At 34.4% G+C, this 16,717-nt stretch overlaps 2 protein-coding genes across 2 annotated transcripts; one reads left to right on the top strand and one right to left on the bottom strand.

The window, feature by feature from the left end:
* The first annotated feature begins 930 nt into the window (after positions 1-930).
* On the top strand, positions 931-4,801 carry LOC103982687 (uncharacterized). Its single transcript, XM_009399680.3, has 5 exons — positions 931-1,149; positions 1,432-1,567; positions 2,483-2,579; positions 3,102-3,188; positions 4,499-4,801. The coding sequence occupies exons 1-5, from the start codon at positions 1,089-1,091 to the stop codon at positions 4,631-4,633; spliced, it is 516 nt and encodes a 171-aa protein (XP_009397955.2). The 5' UTR covers positions 931-1,088; the 3' UTR covers positions 4,634-4,801.
* Positions 4,802-5,233: 432 nt separating this feature from the next.
* On the bottom strand, positions 5,234-12,525 carry LOC135598611 (uncharacterized). The gene is made up of 9 exons (XM_065092688.1): positions 12,375-12,525; positions 10,379-10,405; positions 9,226-9,305; positions 7,709-7,781; positions 7,470-7,527; positions 6,924-6,975; positions 6,590-6,614; positions 6,158-6,249; positions 5,234-5,518 (listed from the first exon to the last, which is right to left on the bottom strand). Exons 1-9 carry the CDS (start codon positions 12,498-12,500, stop codon positions 5,488-5,490), a joined length of 564 nt encoding a protein of 187 aa, XP_064948760.1. The 5' UTR covers positions 12,501-12,525; the 3' UTR covers positions 5,234-5,487.
* Positions 12,526-16,717: the final 4,192 nt, after the last annotated feature.

The following is a 16,717-nucleotide window of genomic DNA, read 5'->3' as shown; positions in this document are numbered from 1 at the left end:
CAAATGGGTTTCCAATAGCATCACCAAAGACAAGTCATATGTGTTGATCAGCATACATAGATGTTTCCTACTATACTAATTTTTCAACCCATGACAGCTTCAAGATAAACTAAGCATGAGATTGTGAAGATGGAGAAAGATCAAGCCCCTCGGCCATTTCATTGCAGTGTGGGTGGTTGATATTGCATACCACCTTCTTCTTCTTATTTCTATGACAAAGAAAATTAAGGGAGGGCAGAGGGCTTCCCTGAACAGTATGACACTGGGCTTTGTGACCACTCTTATGGTCATAGGTGCCTCACTCTGATTCCACTTCCATCAGAAACTCGTCGGCTCCTTCTTTGCCATCCTTCTGAATGCTTCTACTATCTTGGCTACCAAACCGTCAAACTCCCTTGGACTACTTGCGGATGAAGCACCTTTCTGCTTCGAGGATTTCTCTCCCCTTTTGTCTGCCATGAACTCGAACTGGGAATTATCCTCAGACCTGGCGGGCTAGGTCACGTAGGTTGGATCTTATCCCATGGGAAGGGTTAGCTTGGGCCTCTCGTGTTGGGCTTTATTAGGCCCAATATATTGAGCCTCATGTTTGGGCGTTGTTAGTTGGGGCTCTTTAAATTGGGCCTAATGTCTGAGCCTTCTAGATGAGTCTCTTCATCTAGGCCTCATCTATGGGCCTTACTGGGCCTAATAGACTGAGATTAGCTAGGTCAATGGGCTATGAGCTCCTTATTATGCCTAATGAGTTGTGTTAAGCTGTTTGTCGACGGGAATACGTACATTGACGGGAAATAACTGGACTCAGCCAAGCCGTTATTGTGCCTTACTTCGACCCGGTTCGAAGTAAGCCGGACGGGTCCCCGGAAGCGGGCCCCGAGTAGTTTTAGTCCGTAGACTATTAGTATTATTATTATCCTCAGATCCGCGAGCATTGGTGGTATCGAAGGCGACCGACTTCTTCCCGATCCGAACGCTTTATCCGCCTCACGCGCGCTCTTCTTGCCTCTTGACTGTCGCCTTGTCCCCCTTCTCCCTTCTCTTTTTCTCGTTCGATTCCGCCCACCAAGAGTGGTGAATAGCTGATCGCGATGGCGACGATCGCGAACTCCCTCGTCTCCGTCAGAGACTCCCGATACCAAGCGCTCTACGGTGGTCCTCTCGCGTTCTCTCGATTTCGAGAATTTTTATATTTTAGGGTTTCTTTTTTTCGATTTTTTCCCTGATTTTTAAGGGCGGTAATCGAATCGCTGGATCCGCTGGTCTCGGAATTATGTTTTGGAGAGCGATAGATTGATCCTCATGAGCTGAAAATTCATTGTCTTGGGGTTTTCGGGTGCTCTGTGAAATATCGATTTGAGTGGCTCTTCATTACTAGATATGTTGATCTTTTAATTGGGTTGTGATCGATCTTTTACCTTCTTTTCCTTGTAGGCTTTACCTTGAAGCCGTCGTCGGACAAGTCTCTTGTCGTCTGCCCTCCTTCGAGCTTGTCTCTTCGTCCTATTAGCCGAAGGAAAGATGGAATTGCAAGTCACAAGAGACAATTCGTCCTTCGAGCTGCTTATAGGTATGTGAACTACTTGCTCAAAACTGCCAGCTTTGGCTGCTAGTAGTTCCATTGGCGGCATCTGTTGTTTATTCTTGTTGATGATTACAACCTTTTGCTTGAATCCTCAAAGCATTCTCTTTTGTGATTGATAAGTATCTAATCATCAAAGGAATGCTAGGGTTCTTGGATCAATTTTTTCGCTAGATTATTTCAATTTGTGTATCTGTATATGTGATGACGTGGTGAACTGTAGGGTGGGATGCCTTCTGTGTAAACACACACACTTGGTCTACGTCTATTATCTCGCATTCTTGCAATATAATCATTGGTTAACTAAATTTCACCATACTAAGGATCCATGATTTTATACTGAACGAAGACTGAAGCTAGTTATGCTTTTTGGAGTTTCTTTTCTGACATATGCTAATATTAGCAACAGTGTTGAGGTTTTCCTATTCCTTACCAAAATTTGTAACATAGTAAGGGAATCAATCAGAAGATTTATAATTGGAATCGACCAGTTTGAACTGTGGTTTTTCTTCTCTTTCATGATCTACTAAAAGATGGGATATCAGAATGAGTTGGCCACTGCCAACTTGTGGCTTGTGAATGGTAACTCAGTTGAGGAGGATAGTCACATGCAGATTTAAATCGTAAAGGTTGTTTTACACATGTAGTTTCAAGTGCGCATTCACTTGTGCAAGAGAATGTCATTATAGCTCTATTTGGTTTATGATCAAGGTTATGTCATTATGTTTATGATGCTTGTGGTCCTGAAATGTGAAACAATTTTCATGGGTTGGATTCAAGGTTTCAGAATCATGATCGGGCTTGGGGAAATAACAAATGAAACTTCTTTTTTATTTGTAAATATGTTCTTGTCTGATTGGTGGTATCCTTATCCTTGCCTGGTTTCATGCAAATGCAATTCAGGAGTGGTGGAAGGCCAAACAGTGCAAGCATCTTCGTTGGGGGCTTTGTGCTGGGAGGAATTGTGGTTGGGGCACTTGCTTGTGTATATGCACCTCAGGTACACAAATGATATCTTTCTTTACCTTACCCTTTTTAATATGTTCCTTCTACCTTATGTTTGCTCAGTATCTATCTTAATTGCTGTCTCATGGGTAGAACTGTGGTGAACTTGTGCTAGCATGAATGGAACCTTACTCACCATATATTTGCTTAATGGTTTCAAGTGGCAAATGTCTGTCAATGTTCACCTCATCTTTTAAGATGAAGCTGAACTAATTCTTCATGCAGTAAGCAGTAGAATGGAAAACCTATAACAACTAATTTTTGGCTCGAATCAAAGAATGCTTAACATTGCATCTGCTGTGTGTGGGACGGCATGTGCAAGTGTCTGTGGCTTCTCCAGTTAGGCCTCTGGTATAGTTTAATGCTATACCAGCTCTTATTAAAAATTATGTAACATATGGTACCCCAAGTGGAAATGTACATTTTCAGGATTAAGCAAATTCTTGAAGACATTGACAAACTATTGTCCATGATTATGCTGTTCCTATATTCTTTCTAATGACCAGCATTGTTTCAGATCAGCAAAGCTCTGACTGAGACTGACAAAAAAGAACTGATGAGGAGGTTGCCAAAATTCATCTATGATGAAGAGAAAGCTTTGGAGGTAAGTCTTGATGATTATGGTATTAACATCTCTACTCAAGAACAGGTTACGACAAACACTTTTATCTCTTCATCATGCTACTTTGGTGAACTTCTGCATCATTCATTTTCTTACTTGATGTCTTTTCTCGGCTTTGCTAAAAGTATTATTCTAGTTATCCAGTCCTAATACAGTAGCACACTGCTCCATATGCCAGTGGATCAAGTGGTGAGTTTAGCTTTCAACAAACTTGACCTGTATTTTTTTGGACATATTGTTGCTACTCGTGTGTGTAATCATTGCAGTTCAAAATTTATAGAAGTGCACCTGTTGGCACTCTCATCTTTCTATTAGTGTTATTTGTGTACCATTTTTAGCACACTCTGATTAGTTATTCTTCCTTATTGGATTGATGCAGACTGAAACGGATTGGTCTTCTCTAGAATGAATACATAACAGAATTCAGTAAAGATTTTAGAAAAGGGTAAGGGAACAAATAGATATATGGAGAAACGGGAGAATTGAGGCCATTCACCAAGCTTCTTTGTTGATTGCAGCTCAATCAATCAGCAAAATACCCCTCTATTACAAATATTTTAACCATCCTAAAATCCTAATTTCCTCATTTATTTGGTCTTAGTACAAGAACCTTGTTTTTTCAATATAAATGTTATGATGTATCTGGCCACGTTTCTTGATTGTCAGTCAGTTATTGGTCAACTCTAAAACATCCAATAAAGATAATCAAAAGAATCCCTATAAATAATATTGGAAGATAGAAAAGTTGAACTTAGTTTGTTATACTTCAAACTGAGATCTATTTTGTTTACAGGAACCAGATCTCATATAAGCCATAACTAATGCATCGATGGAAAAACTTAACCAGGATAGTTTGCATGACTTTGTAACTAGTCAAGGCACATCATCTTCACGTGCATGACTTGGCAACTAGACATTGAATACGTGATCAGGAGCCATGTAATGAAATATATGCTTATGCATTCGAGATTGATCTGTTATACACTCACAGGCCTTATAGCTGATGTATTTTGGATTTCACGGTCAAACATTGGTTTATCTCTCACATTTATGAGACTTGGATGGAAGAGGGATTTTATTGCTGATACTTAATGCACAATCTAGTGTCTTCTTTGTTGCTCTTTTAAATGTTAGGTTTCATAACTTACCCAATGGTCTTCTTATGTCAATTTTCTGTTAGCTATGCAAATAAGAAAGCCAGGTTTGTCAGGGGGACAAAAAAACAACAATATTTCTTTTCTTTGTTGATTTTGTTTGATCTGCACTAACAATCCACCACATGGTGATAACAGAAAACTAGGAAGATACTGACCGAGAAGATTGCGCAACTCAACGCTGCAATTGACGATGTTTCTTCTCAACTCCGAGCAGATGATGAGCCTAATGGCGTGGCTGTGGCACAGGATGAGATGGAAGCTGCAACATAAGATCAAATCAGGGGCAACGCCTCTGTCCTGCGTTAAGAGAGAGAGAATTTATCATCTGTTGGAATTTGGGACCGCAGTTCTTTGTTACAAAAGCATTAATAAGCTTATTATGAGATCCAAGCATATATTTCCTGATCATTAGTGTCGGGGATTGCTTTTCTTTTCTCAGATTCCTCGCTTGAAGGGGAGATGGACTTGTTTTAGAGCTTTTGCATTGAACTGAACAGAGATGAAAGATAGTCTCGCATTGACCTGCGTATAGCTCCATGACAGGAAATCCATTTGCAGCTGCTTGCGATGCAAACTGCCTATAGCTCCAAATATCTCACAAGAGCGTGACGTTCCTGAACACATTCCGGGTAAAGGAAATATGTGATGCCTTATTACTTTACCACCGAGACGTTTTATATGGAATCTACCACCGAGAGCAGGCGAATGGTAATGGTGCACAGGGTGCCAAATTGGTACCGATCATCATTTCCAAAAGCGAGAGAGAAAGAACACAAAAAGAGTAGCCATTGATATCGAACAGTTGATGTAGATGGATAATGATCTCCTGCAAAACAGAAGACAATCCTTCACGCCCAACAATATGCGAACTTACTCGAGATATTAGAAAGCAACTTCAAAGTAGTATGCCCATGTTATGTTTTTGCGAAAGTTTCAAATATATCAAAGATTACATCAGATTTTTCTTAGTAAATCTTTGTATCCTAAAATTGTTATTTCTTCATATTAGAATTGATTCCTAGAGCAAAGGATAAAAAGGATTTTCAATAATTGACTGAACTCATCATAGTTCCTACTTCGGAAACAATTTCCTGAAGAATCTTTGGTTGTGGTTTGTTTGTTGTCTATAACTCTCCATCGTACATCTTAGAGGACCTGCAAGAAATACAGCCGAAAATCAATTTAATAACTTCAATATAAGCAATATGCTGAATTTGCAAATCAGGAATGTGCTCAAAGAATGTAGTATGGTAAAAATTGTCTAAAGCAGCATGAAAATATCACCATCGCCAGAGTTCTAAGAAAATGAAGATTCTAAACGCCATCATCTGTAACATGCCACAAGATATTTGGACTTATTCTACTACTAATCAGAAATGTATTTTTAAACAAACCATAGGCACTATGTTTGATCAAGACGCTTATCCATCTAGTTAAATCTATTGAAAAAGAAGTATGTGACAGGATCAATGCCTCAAATAATATGGATCAAGTTCTCGAAAAGAAGTATTCAAAGTGTCTTTAGGATGGATAGTCCTTTGTGTACTAAACCATAGCCCAAATTCGGTGTGGAACTATTCGGGCATATCATATTCTTCTATAAAGCCTAGCTCTTTGTAAATGCCACAAAGAAGATCCATGATGAATCGATTCCCCACAAGCAATCAAGCACTCACAGGTGATAATTTACTAAAGATATAGTAAATGGTTCTTTTTTATGTAATTGCAAAAGATCACCAGGACCAACAACCACGAATATGTTGAGAGATGTCAATGGCACTTATCCCGAAGTACCTGGAGTAGCTGCAGTGCTCGGTAAGATCTTGACAAAGGGCTTTGCTTACTCCCCCAGATTCTGCAGATCCTCTTTTTATCCACTCAGCAAGCTGCATATCACAAATAGATCAATATTGGACATAGCAAAGTATAATGAATGATTTTGCCAGAGTTTAACCATGAATCACTTGTAGGAGAGTGATCTAGGTCAAGCAGTGAATATACATTATATACCCTAGGAGTCCAAGGACTTTGGATATGGTAATATGTTTCATGCCTATGTTTCCAAAATTAGATGTTAGGATGGCACTGATGGAAAGCACAAACTACAATCCACTCATATAAACTATGATTTCATGGGTCAAACCATATTTGCTACAAATTAACAAATAAACCATGGAAGAAGGAATAATGAAAGATAGAAAAAAAAAAAATTGGACGCCAGCGCACCTGATCCTCTGTTTCCTCCAACAACCTACATAGAGAAGGAAATTATGTCATTTTACACAAGGAATCACCATGAAGGTTAACCTTAGCAAGCATAAATTACATAATGAATAGAATCTGACAATTGACTTGTGATGCAAAATGTATGGTAGTGCAAAATCCAGACAGAGATTTAGCGTAATCAATTAGCAAGGCAGGCTACTTGAATAAAATACAAGGATGGGGTTATCATGCTTAGTTATATAATGCAAAGAATACATTACTAAATGATCTCAGAAGACAAGATAATAAGCAAATGGGACTGTAGTGCCGAGTAGGACCATAAAACATAATTTACCTTCCACAGAAGGAGGATAAGTCTTTTGAGTATGCACGTGCTTCTTGCTTATCTGCCCAAAAAACAAGAGAAAAAAAAAATAGAATATCTTTAGAGTAAAACAAATTATTCTTATCATAACAAAAACAATCACAGGAGAATGCAAACAAAAACAAAGGAATTACCATCGATGCCTAGCATCTCTTGGTATTTCACCAATATATAAAACTAAAAAGGATATGAGGTTTTAATTTTAAGAACCCGGACTCCTGTAGGTAGATGGTCTCATGCCAAGTATAAAATTATTACTTCATTTCATTACATATACTATTTTGTAATTATTTATATTGCGATGCGATGCTGATGAAAAAATGCATTGGTACACAATCTATAAAAGTTCCTAGATCACCGATACAAAATGCTGACGTCTTCAGTAAAAGAAATTGGAACTTGCCTTTAGCTTTCAATGGCTATTTTAAAGTGAGGTTATCCATCTTCAGCAACTCAATTGACACAGAAAAATGGCCAATCTCTTACTTTTAGAGAGATCAAATTTTAGTTACTTACCGCCTTCAATGCTGTTCCAATCTCTTACTTTTATCCATGCTTGTTCACCAGAATCCAACTGCAAAGAAGCAACAATGCTCAGCAGCCAGAAACTTGATTTAAATGTTTCCACTCGTACGGCAATCCCAAAGTCTATATCTAGTTTCAAAATTCATAATAAGCCCATTTCAAACCATAACTACTGAGAGACAGAAGTGAAAATTTAGACTTACTGAAGGTGTAAAAAAACAAAAGCCTACCTTCTCCAGAGTATAATCCTGCATTTTTTCACAAAGACCATCAAGAAGTTCAACCACTCTTAACTCGCTCACTCTGTTTAAAAGAATATATTTTAAAAACATTGTTAGCTAGGAACTAAGTATTCAGTTTAGTCTCATGAAACAACAGCCATGCAAGCAATGAGTCCAACATACTTAAATATTCATGCATTAGCCAAACAAGAAGAAAATTACTGCTTAAGGAAAAGCAAATCTGGTCTCAGAATACTGAAACAGACCACAAATTATCTCTTTAAAGTTTTACTCTGAATGATATGCAAAGCAAAAAAAATCAATTATTATGCAAGGAATAGATTATAAATTATTAAGAAAGATAATAATTACATAGAAAGTTAGCAATAAAAATGCAAAAAAGGAGGCTTATTTCATGCTATTACTATCAGTTTATAGACAGAAATACTATATTAAATAAGCTTCTTTAGGAACTAAAAATACTATTAAAGAAGCACACAGGTTGCCATGAAAATCTCAAAGAAGCACATACTTATAGATGCGTGATTATGTAAATTTCAATGGTACATCACACTCAAAAGAGGCAAAACTCAAGCATTCAAGAAAAGTAATGAAAATATTATCTAAGAAAAGAGGAAGAAAAAATGCTTATGGTTTTCCTTGTTGTCACCAAGATTTCAAATTTCGATCATACCAATTGGTACTTTACCAGTCCAACCAAACTCCAGTATCAGAATATACAGCTCAATCTGGTACAATGCCCTTCATATTTTACATCTTATTATTTATTCAGTGATATTGAGTGGTACAGGTTGGCACACCTTTTGGTATACCAATACCGTACAGATTCAGTGGGTCACCATAACCAGTGTTGGACCAAGATTTACGTTCTCTGTTATTGCTTCATGTGGCTCAATTTTATTGAAATGCTTACTTAGGGATCTGCACAAGCAGGTACACATGTAAATTAGTTCTATGGCTTAAGTGACAAGCCTGTGAACAGGAAGGGTACCGTTCTTTCATTATCATGAATCATGATATTTACAAATGCATCTTCCTTCTTTCTAGCAACTTACATTAAGAAGTCTTGTCTCCCACTCAGTACCCTCTTCTTTTGATTATAGTTGAACAATTACTAAAATTAAACTTCAGCTACTCCAACAACTAAGTATATTTCAAGCACAGAGTGTTCATTCTCTCAATTGCACCAGGTTGATAATTGCTAGTGTAATTCTGCTCAAACATTTCATGGAACCTTAAAAACTTAGATTTTGGCTCCATGGATGACTTCAATTACAAGATAAGGGATTGTATTATGAATAGCAACATCTGAAAATACTTGTGGAATAGAAATTAGGTACATAGCATTAACAAACAGAATCTCATGCTCATCAGTAACATGTATGAAAGGACAAATTTAGTTCGATATCTCAATTCTGCTCCTCAATCTCTCTTAATACTACAAATCCTGCAGCATAATTAGATAGATAGGCTCTATAGTGTATGTGCATGCTTAAAAATGATACCTATAATCAATTACTTTTCCTTCACGTTGACCTCTAGAATCCAAACGATGACGCATATCTAGATGGTTTCTAGGTTTCTCCTGTAGAAAATATCAATTAGAAAATTCACACACACTGTAAAATAAGTCTGTGAAAAACTCAGAAAATGTCATGGGCAATTTAACATAACATGGCATTCAAACAGAAAGCACATAAATCTAACGTTCACTTATGGTAGTTTCTTTTACATTCTAGAGAAATTGTACAGTGTTATCTAGCTAAAAAGTTAGAATCATAAGAGAATATACATTTTCTGCCCAACAAGCAAGTGGCTTTTTTGGCTTCATGGAAAACTTTCCCTCTAATTAAACTGCCTAAGGAAGCAATTTAGCACCAGCATTTGAGATGATTATGCTAGGTTTTGATCAAACAATTCTAATGAAATCTTCCATAGAGCTTTCTCAACCTACACTTGCTATAGCCATTGTCATGAGTACGATTATAATAATAATGACTATGACAGTTGTTGATGGAAAAGACTGCAAGCAAAAGGCAACATCAGATGTGTCATGTATATTGTATCATAGCTGCTAACAATGACCAACATGCTTGGTTTTAGCTCAACTGAAAGTAAAAAACTTCAGGGAGGGACAACCTGATAGCAAATTACCTATATAAAATGACTATTTGATGCACAATCATGAGAACAGATGTGAGTAGCCTCCTTATATAAATTGCATATTCATGCAAAATAGTAAGAACAGATGACGTACTCCTAATATCTCAGTTGACAAGAGAAAAGCTGAAGCAAAGATTAATAAGACACTGAACGAAACCTTCCAACTTAACCATGTTATCTCTATCATTATATAACATTTTTACCCACCTCGTCAATTTAATTAGAACTTCCACTTACAAATTAGGGGTACTGGTTGTGGTATTACATGAAAAAAAATCAGATAACTGCCTATTTAAATTTTAATTTCATTCTAACAAGGACAACTGAAAAGCATACAATTGAAAATGTTAAAATCTGAGAAGTACAAGTGCTTCAAATAACTGCATTCTTGAACATGATGGAGTAAGATCGGTGCGCCAAACTTTCATGTTTACACATTCATAAAGTAAATTGGATGAAGAATAAGACTTCTAAAGTTGACTGTAAGACACTTACATTAGAAAGTCCAATCTCTATCTCAGCCTGCAAATCATTTACAGATATATCAGAAATCAGAAAGAGAGAAGTAGCAGGTATTAAGATATTTGGCTATTCATAATTACATGATTCTGTTTACAAAGACAATTAGCAGCCTAAAAAGCATCCAAAATAATAGAAATCATCAATACCAAAAGAGTTTTAAATTAGAAAAGGTAACACCAGGAAGAAAGCAGGCCCTGGGATCATGCTAAGGTTGCTCCTCCATGACCTAGCTGTCAAAGGCTCGAGTCACCATAATAACCTCTCTACCTTTAGGAGTAAGGCTACACACATTGGGCCTTCTTAATCGCTGCATTGGCAGGAGCCTCATCTACTAGGCCATCTTTTCCTAACAGTAACTACAGGGCCAAGGATAAAAGCATATTTCACATAGCATAATTTCAAAATGAGTGCTAGCACTCACAAAGGTGATCAATGAAAAGTAATCAGTATTTGGCAACGATCAACAATTGTTCTGTTGTCTTTTTAGACTAGCATGCACCATGAGTTTTGAGCACTGAATGCTTTAGAACCCATCAAGTTCAGATTTAACCATAGGAGCAACCTTGTTCAAACTGAAAATGTAGGATATTGTATTTCAATATACGATAAGAGTTAATAGGGATTAGGGGTGTCAATCCCTGACCTGAATCCACAAACCCACATAAATACATAGGGATTGGATAAATGAGTTTAGTTATCAAACAAAAAGACAGGGGTATGTTTGTCACACAGACCGGAAATGACTCCAGCTAGCATGGAGATTTTCGTCACAGTTCAGGTAGTATAAGATGGGCAGAGAATATGGAAGAAGAAAACTTGATGAGAGTTCTAGAATCGGCATCATATGCTTCAAAGGTTATCTAGTTTCTTAAAAGTGGGTGAGCTTAACATTGACAAAGCTCAAACTTTCCATCGCATATTCCTAATAGATTGTCTTTCTCCAATCCAAGGACCTATTACTCCAATCGTGGACAACATCCTATTATCATTTCTATCTTCTCCATTACCCCATTGCCATGTAACAGCCTTCCCTCTTTAATTTCTTCTCACATTATATCGTATTTCTTGTAAAGTTTAGTCAGGCTAGCTGAAATGTGATCCAAAATCAGATAGGTTGACTAGTCATAAAGCTTTCCTAACTGGATCAGAATGAGACAGGTTCAAATTAAGAAGATTTTTGTTAACCTGAAGTCAACCCAACTCAACCCCAAATTATCAGTCTAGTAACGATCATAAATAAGTAATGTAAATTATAATAGAACATGATTTCTCAGCAAGGAGAGAAGTCAGCATGAGACGGATAGACTTTCTTCATAATACTGAAAAAGTGGTGGTAATTAAAAACTTTTAAAATCAAATGACCCAAAAAAACCGACGAAATCAGTCTGTGGCCTGACGTAACTACATGATAGCATTAAAGGTAAATGGTTGATATGTCAGTAAATTATCTTATAGCTTTGATTTCCCATTTGCAGCTCATTCAGGTTTGCAGGAAGCTTTCTGAACTTCTAATGCTTGTGTGACCTTAAGCTTTCCACGCTAAAGGAGTGGCATTAGCTACTTTAAGTTTCTTGATTCTGCGAGTACTACTGGGGATAACTAATATCCAGCACTATGGTCAGTCCTCCCTATTCAAGAACAGTGGGTTTACGATTCAGTCAAAATACATTACAAGTCCAACCTCCTCGAAGAGATCATTTATCTGCCCTTTCCACACGCTATATTCCCTTCTTCGGTCCAATCTGAGTAGCGCAATCTCAACAGCTTGGCAATCTATTGGTTAGGTTATTTTGCAATATCGAAACTGTAATCAAACTACGACGCATACATCATCATTCGACTTGCAACTCGGCAGTGATGTACGGAAGGTATAGGATCCAAATGAGCAGCTACAGATTTAGAGACCATCGGACAGGGCAAGGCAAGGACGGAATAAACCATGGAAAGGAAAGGAACGGGAGACGAGTACCGCGACGGCGTTGCAAGCGGCGCATTTGTCGTCGATCGAAGCGACGGGGGCCAAGATCGCCAGAATCGCGGCGAGCCGGATCACGGATCCAAGGATCGCCCCTCCGCTCCTCCTCTTCGTCTCCATGGAGCTCCGCGATCACTTGATGTTCGGAAACGGGCGTGGTGTGATCCAGAGCTGTCTTTTATAGTAGACGGAGGCCCAGATTCAACATCCGACAACGGCCCATCACGGCCCAAAATGGCTGTGCCTTTGGCAATGCACCCTTTTGCTTGTGTGTGTATTATTTTGAGATATTTTTACCAATAATAAAAAAAAAGTAACAGTCTTCGTATCCTTTGGCATACTGATGTATGTTATATTTCTTTTCTAGTTGTAAATATATGTCAATAATTGAAAGATTTTATGCTGCCCACAGAGAGGCAGTTCTGAACATTGGCAGGATTATTTGTCGTCTCGTATATAATTTTGAAGTTATTTTATTGGTTTGAGAGGGAGAGAGAGAGAAACTAAGTAGCAAATCATGTCAGGAATACTTATTGTCTTTATCGCATTTCCTTTGGAGATTGAGATTGGTCTTAAGAACTTGAGTTTTTGGTTCGGTGGTTTTCCTTTAATTTTGTTTTTTTTTGTTTTTTATTGAAAAAGTAATAGTTAATAACTCTCAATAGTTGATTTAGTTCCTTTTTTTTTTTTGTCCTCCTCTATAAATATAAAAGGGTGATTTTTCTATTTTTCTCCTATATGATGCTTATATTCTTGTTTTTCTCAAATAATAATATTATTTTTTTGAAATCTTATAAATGTACTTATCCTTTCTCATCATTATCTGTGACCTACCATGAGGTGATATCGTCATTCCTTTTTTGTTTATTGCCTCCGCCACACCACGATGCTCGATCATTTGTCCTCTTCCGTAACGATTGTCCTCTTCTACCTCACTCTTTTTTTTTTTCCCCCTCTTTTACTTTTTAGAACAATGAGTGTGAAGGTAGACAATATAAATTTTTTTGACATGTAAAATATGATAATAGCATGAAACAACCCGTTTCCATGATGTTAGTTCTATAAATTGGTAAATGAACTATTAGAACTCAACGCTCACTCCTGCTATAAATAATTGGATGATAGGGATGTGGTGCATACTTATCATTTAATTTATAATATAACATTAATAATAAAGTCATAAGTCTCAACTATTTAAGGTTGATTACATAGATCTTTTTGTGATATTAAGAAATCATATGTTCAATTAAATTCAAAGTTCTTAAATTTTTTATCTATAGTTTCTATTAAATTTTTTTAGGTCTTCCTCTATCTCTTCTCGTATCACTAATATTAGTTATTTCACCTCTTTTAACTATTGTATCGTATCTAAAAGTCTTCTCAGCAGATATCTATATTATCTTAAATGATTTTCTTTTAAATTATTCTTTATCAAAGTGATACATAATTATTCATAAATGAAAGTACTTCTTTTCCTATCTTTCTTAGTAACTCCACACACCCATCTTAATATTCTCATATACATAATTTTTTTATATATGATATTTCTCAATTGCCCAACACTCGGATCCATAAAGAATTATTATCTTATAATTATTTTTGTATTTTTTTATTTTAATCATATTCGATAATCACATAAGACTCCTAATGCCTCTTGCCATTTTAACTATCATGTTTTTACTCTATGAATAATATTTTTATTGATATCTCAATCTTATTGAATAATTAAACTAAAATACATAAAATTTTTACTTAAAAGATACTTTTTATTCATCAAATTTAATTATATTATTTTATCTATTTCTAGAACACTATACTCTAAAACCTTTAGTTTCTAATAGTTACTTTTATAACTCAAAATTATAATTAATTTTACTTATGCCCTTATTAACAAGATAATATCATCATCAAATAATATACACCATGAAGGTCTATCATGTAAGTGACTAGTACGTTCATCCATTATCAATGTAAAAATATAAAAAATTAATATAGATCCTTAGTGTAATCATATAAAACTCACTAAACATACTCCCTATAGTTCTAATACTAGTATTCATATATTTAATAATATTAATATAGTGGATCTAAAACCTTCCATAATAAATCTTTAAGAACCCAATTATAGGCTTTCTTGAAGTCAAAAAAAAGTTATATGTAAATCTTTTTTTTTCTCCCTATACTTTTTTCACTAATTATTTTAATAATTGTAATTGATCTTCTGGGCATAAAATCAAATTGATTTCAAATATTTTTATTTGAAGCCTTATCCTATTTTTAATAACTCTTTTCTAAAATATCATAGAATAGCTAATGATTTTAATTCCTCTGTAATTTGAACAATTTTATATGTCATCCTTATTTTTATAAATTGACACTAAAAAGACTCTTTCTCCATTCATCATATATCCTTCCAAATCTCATGATTTTATTAAACAAGCTAGTTAACTAAGCTACTCTTATCGCTTAACTTTTTTTAGACCTTAATAAGGTTATTATCAGAACCTAGAACCTAGACTCTTAACTATTTTTATCTTCTTTAATATGTTTTTTATTTCATTAGCTCTAATTTTATGAGTAAATATATAATTATTAAAATTTTTATTATTATTTATCATTAAATCTAATTGTTATATCAAATATTTATTAAATAATTTATAAAAAAAATAAACTTTTTACCTTTTCGTAATATCATTATCATCAATAAGTATTGTTGATCTTCAGTTTTAATGCATTTAATATTATCTAAATCCTTACATTTTCTTTCTTTGACTTTCGTAATTTGATATATATATATATATATATATATATATATATATATATATATATATATATCTTTTTCATAATATTTAGTACCTAATTTATTATAAAAATTATCATGAGATTTATATCTTACCATACTAACTATTTTTTTAGATTCTTTATATCTTTTTAATTTTTTATTTATATAATTTTATTAATCTTTAAAACATGATTTTTTAGTAAAAATTATTTTTAAATATTCCTCACACCACTACGTATTATCTCCTAAAGTTATACCTCTACATTTAGTTTTACTAAGAATCTTTTTTATTAAGCTCTTAATCTTGTTAGCCATCGTAATTCAAACAATATTGTTCTTATCCTCGTCTAAGTTCCAAGTTATCTCACTTTTATCTTATTATTAAAATTATTTATGTTATAATATTTTAAATTCTATCATCTAGTCTAGTAATATTTTTTACTATCTTTTTCTTTTTTCATTTTCATCAATAAAGTCATCCTTCGTTGATTCATCAAACTTTTACTATGTATAACTTTATAATTCTTACAAATAACTTTATCTACCCTTTTTAGTGAGAAAAAAATCTATTTAATTATAATTATGATCACTCTTATAAGTAATTAAATATTTATATCTCTTCTTAAGGTGAGCATTTATAATTATAAAATCATATAAAATTATAAAATATAAAATTATATTATCATATTCATTTCTATTCTCACAACTAAAGCCCTTATATATATTTTTTATATTCACTATATGTTTTTCTTATATGACCATTCATATCTTATCCAATTATAAGTTTTTTTATTATAAACATTATTTATCATATAGCTTTTTTATTTTTTATTAAATCATCCAATCCAACTTAGGGATATGCACATCGTTTAATTCTCAATAGAGGATCTTAATTCCCGACAATTATTATTATTATTATTATCATTATTATATCGATATACATCTCGGAAGAAACAAAGTTAGAAGAATGGTAGCTTCATGGCTTCATGGATTGAGATAGTATATATTGTGGAGATAATTAAGCCAAATTTTCATCACTTAAAGTCACAATATATTGTCACTAATAAATTTCATCCATGAAAATAAAATCACTAAAAGAATTATTTTCATCAAAGGTCTTACTTTTGGATCCCTAGTTGATGAAATTAAAAGCTTGTAGTGGGAAAATCTCAAGGCACTAATTGATGATTAAAAAACAATTCAAAAAAATAAAAAATGTATTGTGTTAGAGAAAAGTCTTTGTTCTATTAGAGTTTATGTTTTCTTTATGTGAACCTTACCCAACAAATAATTCTAGAAATAAAATAACAACAAAGATGCTATGATAACGCTTCCTCATTTGTATGGTGGTTCCATGAATTCTTATAAACGAACAAGAACACTAAAAATGATACTATGGAACATAGTCAATATATCTTTTTTTTTTTTGGAATAATTCTTTTGATTAGGGAACATCAATAAACAAGTGAGTATCAAACATCATTATATTTGATCATTATGCTATTATTTAATTGGGTGATATGTTAGAATAAATCCAATAGTAACAAATCATAAT

Source organism: Musa acuminata, chromosome BXJ2-1 (assembly GCF_036884655.1).
Source record: "Musa acuminata AAA Group cultivar baxijiao chromosome BXJ2-1, Cavendish_Baxijiao_AAA, whole genome shotgun sequence".
Classification (NCBI taxonomy): domain Eukaryota; kingdom Viridiplantae; phylum Streptophyta; class Magnoliopsida; order Zingiberales; family Musaceae; genus Musa; species Musa acuminata.
Note: the sequence above shows the minus strand (reverse complement) of the source record. Positions and strands in the feature narration are given on the sequence as shown.

Excerpts from the sequence above, each read along its gene's own strand:
- LOC135598611 (XM_065092688.1), bottom strand. The coding sequence starts at position 12,500 with ATGGAGACGAAGAGGAGGAGCGGAGGGGCGATCCTTGGATCCGTGATC. Across the intron at positions 10,406-12,374 it reads CCGCTTGCAACGCCGTCGCG|GCTGAGATAGAGATTGGACT; the intron begins GTACTCGTCTCC and ends AATGATTTGCAG. Across the intron at positions 7,782-9,225 it reads GGAAAAGTAATTGATTATAG|AGTGAGCGAGTTAAGAGTGG; the intron begins GTATCATTTTTA and ends TCTTTTAAACAG.
- LOC103982687 (XM_009399680.3), top strand. The coding sequence starts at position 1,089 with ATGGCGACGATCGCGAACTCCCTCGTCTCCGTCAGAGACTCCCGATAC. Across the intron at positions 1,150-1,431 it reads CCGATACCAAGCGCTCTACG|GCTTTACCTTGAAGCCGTCG; the intron begins GTGGTCCTCTCG and ends TTTTCCTTGTAG. Across the intron at positions 2,580-3,101 it reads CTTGTGTATATGCACCTCAG|ATCAGCAAAGCTCTGACTGA; the intron begins GTACACAAATGA and ends GCATTGTTTCAG.